Below are 7,354 nucleotides of genomic sequence, written 5' to 3' on the forward strand. Positions count from 1 at the left end.
TTAGAAAAAACACTACAAGTGTGTATTCATCTTCAACCAGATCGATATGCAATTATGCATAGAGTACCAGTTAGTTATTTTAGGAAATAACAATGTTCGACATGCTAATTGGTTGAGCTCTATATACATGGGAAGAATAATGAGAAAAACAGTACACAAAGGATCATCACCATTATTTTGATCAAAGCTAATGGAATAACCAATGTTTAATTCCTAGAATCTGCATATCAAAAAAGATGAAAATAAAAACAAAAACCCACTCTCAATGTTTTGAACAAAAAATACAACACCTCAAATATTGTTGACATTATTTTTCCACTTTTGAATTAGCTTCTGAATGGTAACCTCACAATCTCCACCAACACTTATAGCCTTCCTTCCTTCCTCTTTAAGCTCTATTGCTTTAACTTTAAACAATTCATTCTTCATCATCTCTTTTATAGCATCTCCAATTTCACCCCCTTTCACAACAAGTTCACCACCCCAACCCCAACTCTTGTTCCACACCCCCCATCCACTAATCTCCACCAACTTTGCATTTATCTTCTGATCTCCATGTTGTGGCCAACCCAAAATTGGTACACCATTCAAAGCTGCTTCTGTAATTGAGTTCCATCCACAATGACTCACAAACCCTCCAACACTTTTATGACTCAAAATCTCACTTTGATCCACCCATTCTTTAACCACCAACCCTCTATCCTTCATTTTCTCCACCAACTCAACCCCTAAAACCTCATCTAACCCCACTTCTTCTTCTTTGTCAACAATCTTATCCTTCACCACCCACAAAAATTTGTATCCACTCCTCATCAATCCATCACCAATCTCTTTCATTTGTTCCCTTCCAAGTGTAGTCCTGCTTCCAAAGCAAACATACACCACAGAACCAATAGGTTGATCATCAAGCCACTTGATCGACCGTGGTGATGACGCTTCCTTTTGACCTTTTTCAAACTCAAAAGGAACAAAAGGACCAACTGCATAAACAGGAGGCATATTTTTGACAACTTTTCCACTATTAAGAGCCTCTAGTGAATGAGACTCAAGTGCTTCAAAAGTGTTGGCAAAAACACCGTGTAAGTAAACGAGCTTAGGACTATCTTCCATCGCAAGGTTTCTCAATATAGAAGTAGGTTGGAGAAGAAATGGTGGGATAGATGAATATGGTAAAGGTGAAAATGGAATGCCTGGAACTAGAACCCCATCAGAAGCATCATATTCTTGTTCTTGTGAGGATAAGGATTGAGCAAGAGTAGGGAAATGAGAGAATAAGGAGAACATAGCAGAAGAAGAAGTGTTCAAGATGTAATTAGGGAGAGAAAGTTTTTGAGTGATTTTATTGAGAGGGGAAAAAAGAAGTATGTCAGAGATAAAAACAGTGATGGGTGGTGAAAGTGAAGAGATCAATGAAGGAAGAAGGTGGGTGGAGTTGCGAAGGGTTTGGACTCGAAGGAAAAAAGGGTCAACGGAGATGGAAGAAGAAGGTGGTGGAGGTGGAAGGTTAAATGGGACACGGTTAACTTGAGGGAAACAAGAGTGAAAGTGATCAAGGAGTTGTGATTCTGCAAGAGAAACAGTGGGAAGAGGAGTGATGAGAGTGACTTTGCAATTGTTGTTGAGAAACAATGATGCTAGTCTTAGGAATGGTGTGAGATGACCCATTCCAGCACTTGGGAACATGGCAACATGAACAACTTCATCAGACATATTGCTTATGGTTATGATTACTAATGGCTTCCTATAGGAGGGTGTTTTTTTTTTTGACAAGAGAGCTTCCTAGATTGGTGTAGTACTATGTTTGAGAATTCCTTTTTATAATAACTTCAACCTCTTTTCTCTTTTTTTTTTGTAACTTTAGTTTTTGCTTGCATTTGCAATTTGTGTTTTCAAGGAGGATTCAAAATTTTTAGCATCAACGTTGTTCCTGACTAAGTCAAAGTCCAACACACTAAAAAACATGAGTGAACAGAAAGATTCGAAATTCAAATATTGATTAATTAAAACTTGCATTATGAAGAGAAATTATTGGGTTAGAAAATATTTAAAAACATGAGTGATGTTGAATTAGGACAAAGGAAAATGACAATTTTATGGATTATTTTAAACGCGTATTCCTCGATCACAATTATTCATCGATGTATGATTTTTGTCTTTAGCTTCATGATACTTGATCATTCTGCAAAAGAAAATGGTGGTGGATGGGGTCACTTAGAAATTAGAGGTAGGTGAGTGATGATAGGTAAACCACCTTAGGTGGCAGACCATCTTATACACCTTCCAACATTTTAAAAAATATATAAAATACTCTTAAAAAGTGCCAGCTCAAAAAAATAAAATTGCAGATTTCATTTCTCTCCCATTTCTCTCTATCTCACCACCATAACCTCCACGGCTCCACCCTCCTTAACCACCACCTGCGTCACCGGCCACCACCATAACCCCGCCTTCATTTGAATACGACCCAGTCTCCAAAACAACCTTGCTATGCTGATATTTGTAAGTATGATCCTCCTTTTGTGTTGAATCAACCCAAAGATTTTTATATTCTAACACAAAAATAACTTGTAGATTTTGTAGCAAATCCAAACTCCAGTGTATGTCCTAAGCTACAATCATGAGCAGACAGTCCTTTGGATAATTTTCCCTGTGATGAAGAATGTGCTATAATCGTAAAAATAACAGAATTATTAAAATTAATTGAAATTGAAATTTGGAAGTGGATTTGGATTTACAGAGTTTGAATTGAAAATCCATGATTTGTCTATGGAAGAGATTGAGGTGAATTGTTGAAGTAAGTTAGAGTGAAGTTAAAATTGTTATTCAGTTTCTTCATGGATTCATAGTGGAAATTCTTTGGTTTTTGATTGTCCATTGATGAAGATTTTGTGCTGAAGATTATAGTTGAATTAAGTAAGTTAGATTGAAATTAAGTCAATCAGAATTATTGTATGCTATAAGCTTCTCATGATTACTTGATGGTGGTGGTTGGTGACAGAGGTGGTGGCCGTTGACGGAAGTGGTGGTGGCCGACGAGAAAGAAAGAGGGAGTGATGGTGGTTAAGGAATGTGGAGGTTTTGGTGGTGAGATAGAGAGAACAGAGAAAGATGTTTGGAGATGAAGAAAGAGTGGTTGTGAGATGAAATTCCTAAAATATCCCTTGCCACATCAGCAGTGGTACAAAGGGGTGTACGAGTGGTCTATGTATCTTTTTCCATTAAATATAGTAAACTTTAGTTTTAATTTCTCTACCCACTTTTCCATGCAAAATACAAACATCGTACTTTTAGTGCCTATTTTAGGGTCTAAAAATATATAGTTTTGTATTTGTAAGGACTAAATAATGAGTTCAATGATTAAAAATAAAATTCATTATATTTATAAAGACAAAAAATTTATTTAACCAGTTTTTAAATATCAATCATCTGATTTATAATCAATATACAAAAATTGGTAGAATCAAGGTTATTTTAAGGTGTTTTATGAGTTTTTTTTTTTGTAGTATTTGGATTATATAATCCAAAATATCATAGAAATTGTTCGTATGATATGATTTAAACCGGACAAAATTGACAATTTGGAGGGCGCACGAGAGATGATCGTAAGTTGAAAAAAGAAATTCTTTAAAAATTTAAAGTTGGTAGTTGGCAGCACATGAGCAATATTTGGAGGAAACTTTTTTTCTCACTCTCCGCTCATCTCGCATGCCCCCCAAAATCCCAAAAATGTACTTGGATTTTCGGCAGTTATGTTTTTGGTGAAAAATTACATTTTTCATCGATTCATATTATAAAATTTAAAGTACTTTTTATTCCAGATTATTATATCCCAACACCACCTATACAATCTCCTTTGCCAAAAAATCATGGAAAAATCATGTTCGGAATATATAATCCGAATTTTATCAGCACAAATATTGACCTTGTTCTGTAACAGGGATAATCAATATTAGAGTTTCTGATAGTTAAGCTTAATTTAGTTTGTTTTGTATCTAAGCTTAGACTAAGCATGTTGTACATAGCTGGCATCTCTGATTCATTGTAACTGGCAAGTGTGAGTAAAGCCTTACACTTGACTTGCTATTGTAGGTTCCCTCAATCCATCTATAAAAGATGGAATGTAACATAAATTATTCATTCAATGAAAAGTCAGATTCAGTTCAGAAAGTTAGTTAGATCTATTAGATATTTCTCTCTCTACTCCTTTAGATTTTATAATCAATGTAACCATTATAACCATTGCTTTAGTGTCTCTTGTGTTCCATATCATTGTTAGTTGTTTTCGTCGTGTCACAGTCGAATATTCGGTTTTCAAACTACTTGATCGGATTACCTCACAATTTGACCAGAAGAAAAAAAATGTATATCAAAGAACAAAACTCCTGTAGAAGAAACTTCTCCTCCTAAAATAAAAAATTCTTTTGTTTAGATCTATTTTTAATTTTTTTCTTCATATTCTTAAAAAAATCTAAAAAATTGTATTAACTTTATTTGATTCTTAGAATTTTTTTGTGGCAATTATTTTATTTGACCAATTTTATCATTTTTTATTTTGTTTTTTAGTTGTTTTAAAAAGCAAAATTTGCAACGGCTAAAATAAGATGAGATTATGAATGTTGCTTATATATAAACATATGTGGATTACACGTCTATTTTATCTTTCTTCCCTTATTCTCTCTCTTAAATCTGCTAAAGCCGTCCTCGTGAGCTTAGCTCAGTTGGTATAGACAATGCATAAAATATGCAAAGTCTGGGGTTCGAACCCCGACCACCACAAAAAAAAAACTGCTAAAGCCAAATTTATATTATGTGATCTTCACATATGAAGTAAAACTTTGTGAGAATGGTCTCCGATCAAGACATAACATGAATGACAGAAAGAGGAATAGTAAAGAAGAAAGCATTAAACTTGCAGAACTTGTCCAATAAATCCTAAACCATCCACGCTTAACGCTTGCTCGTGTTTGGTTTGCAAAACACTTGCAGAACTTGTCCAATAAATCCTAAACCATCCACGCTTAACGACTTGCTTGTGTTTGGTTTGCAAAACAGTAAGTACTGGATAGAACAATACAAGATAGAACAGCACAGGACAAATTTGTATGACATTGAATAATTTTATGTTTTATACTATTTTTGGGGGACGAAATGCTATTTTGGTATTTTAGACAACTTGTACGTGGGACAAAAAGTTGTACTGTGGTTTGGTGAGGGACAAAAATATGAGTTTTTGTCCTGTCCCTTGCATCTAGTTTGTCCTGTACTTGAAACAGTTTTACAAATCAAACACTGGACAACTAAAGTTGTCATGTCCTATCCTTCATTTTTTAGCAAATCAAACGCATAGTTGATGTAATTATTTGAAAAATCATATTAGAAATTCCTATATTAGTTAGTTAACAAAGAGAAAATTACATAATTTGGGATCACCAACACAATTTTATTTGGGAGGGAAATATTGGGAGGCTAGGTGATGTATTTTTTTGGTGGTGGCAGATCCTTCTATATAGGTTCCTAAACAATGGAGTCCCTTTCTTCATTTCTCTACGTTTGAATTTTTGCAAATAATTTGGATTGTATTTCGATATTTATTATTTTGGATTTTGAATCTTCAATCATTGTTCCCATCAATTTTCTAGTTGTACTCAAAGCTTAAGGGTTAGAATTTCACATATGAAAATTTGTTAGGTTATTTATTAATTTCTAGCATTAATACAGTAGGGAGATCTAAAACAATAGTTCTAGGAAAATCTCAAGGAAAGAAAAAAACATAAGCTCATTAGCTTAAGGTGGGAAATATGAAACACTCTCCCACTCTAGAAGGCAACCTCATTTCAACCATATTTGTATTGAAATATTTAACACTTGTGTCAAACCATGTTCCTGCCATCTAAACTAATATTGTCATGCACCACAATGATTCATTATGACTAAGGATCGGTTATTTTTATGGTGAACATTCTAGTACCAAAAAAAAATTGGTTGGATGCCTATATATCATCCAATAATTTAATGTCATATCATTTTTTATTTTTAATTATTTTAAATAAATTTATATTTTAAAGTAATTTTATCTATAAGATATGAATACTCGGTCAAACTTCAAAATACTAAAGAATTTTGTTTCGTCACCACAACTCTACTGTGTTACTCTTATGTGGCGCCACCTTTTGGTTCACAATGAAGTTAATGTAAGGTGAACCATCCATTTTTCACTAGAATAGTCGATTGTCACACACACAACTTGTGGAGACATAATTAAAATCCTTTCCATTTAAAGATATATTAACATAAAAATGACAATAGATCCTACCACTAAGTGCATCAAAACATGATTAATTATTTATTGTAACTTTTTTCAAATAAGAAGCAGGTAGTATCTTTCATACGGATGACATCCATGAGGTAGACTCCAATTCCACCACCGCAATTTGGTGAATGTTGTGTCGGCAAAAGTATAGAGCGGAGGAATAGGAGGATACTTAGATTTTGGGATCTTATGGAAATTTATGTGATATTTTGAGGCTTGAATTAGAAAAGAGTAGTCTCGGTTGGTAGATAGAGGTATTCAATTGTTGATGAAGGAACATTAATGTCCTTTCAATCATAGACATAGTGCTTCTCTACTCAAAGTACAAATAGCCAAGACTCGTAGTGATAAAGTAATTTGATCACACATGACTTCAACTTTACATTGATTAGTTCTTTCTCAAAAGTTTTGAGAATCACATAATCTTGAATAAAAACATGACTTCAACTTACAAGCAAGATAAACTATAACCATAAAGAACACTACAATTGTTTATCCATCTTTAACTAAATATGGATAGATTAGTACCTATTTTACTGCTGTTTTTTGGATGCTGCAACTGCTGTTTTATGTTTCTGCTTTTGTTGGATGGTAGCAGATTTTTTGTTGGTTTTTATGCCTGGTGGAGGGGTGCGGCATGCAGTTTGGTAGACAGCAGTGGGTGCTGGTTGTGGGTTGTTGTTCCAGGGCCTGTTTTGGTGGCTTGTGGTGAGGCTGAGCGTTGTTTGTGGCGAGGCAGGGATATTCTTGTGGCATCTCACATGTATATGTCGGCCTCACTTCCGGATTTTCTAGTTTGTTAGGAGGTCTCTTGTGGTTGGTTTCTATGTTTAGGGGTGGTTTTTTAAAGGGGTTTTTGTTCGAGCCGGTGTTTGTATGGCAACCGATTTCCCCTTCTTTGTTTTTTTTCTCCACCCGAGCTTATTAGTGCGCCTTGCACGGGCTTGTTTGGTTAATAATATTTTGCCGATTTAAAAAAAAAAACTATGTTTGACTTGCTAATTGGTTGAGCTCCATACGTGGGAAGAAAGAACGAGAAAAACA

At 34.5% G+C, this 7,354-nt stretch overlaps 1 protein-coding gene across 1 annotated transcript; it reads right to left on the reverse strand.

Moving 5' to 3' along the window:
- LOC11446167 (UDP-glycosyltransferase 708D1) lies at positions 1–1,914 on the reverse strand. Its single transcript, XM_003607728.4, has one exon. It carries the CDS (start codon positions 1,708–1,710, stop codon positions 292–294), a length of 1,419 nt encoding a protein of 472 aa, XP_003607776.2. The 5' UTR covers positions 1,711–1,914; the 3' UTR covers positions 1–291.
- Between the last annotated feature and the right edge of the window lie 5,440 nt (positions 1,915–7,354).

The sequence above is a fragment of the Medicago truncatula genome, chromosome 4 (assembly GCF_003473485.1).
Source record: "Medicago truncatula cultivar Jemalong A17 chromosome 4, MtrunA17r5.0-ANR, whole genome shotgun sequence".
Taxonomy (NCBI): Eukaryota; Viridiplantae; Streptophyta; class Magnoliopsida; order Fabales; family Fabaceae; genus Medicago; species Medicago truncatula.

What these genes read in the sequence shown, in the direction of transcription:
- LOC11446167 (XM_003607728.4), bottom strand. Translation starts at nt 1,710, where the DNA reads ATGTCTGATGAAGTTGTTCATGTTGCCATGTTCCCAAGTGCTGGAATG.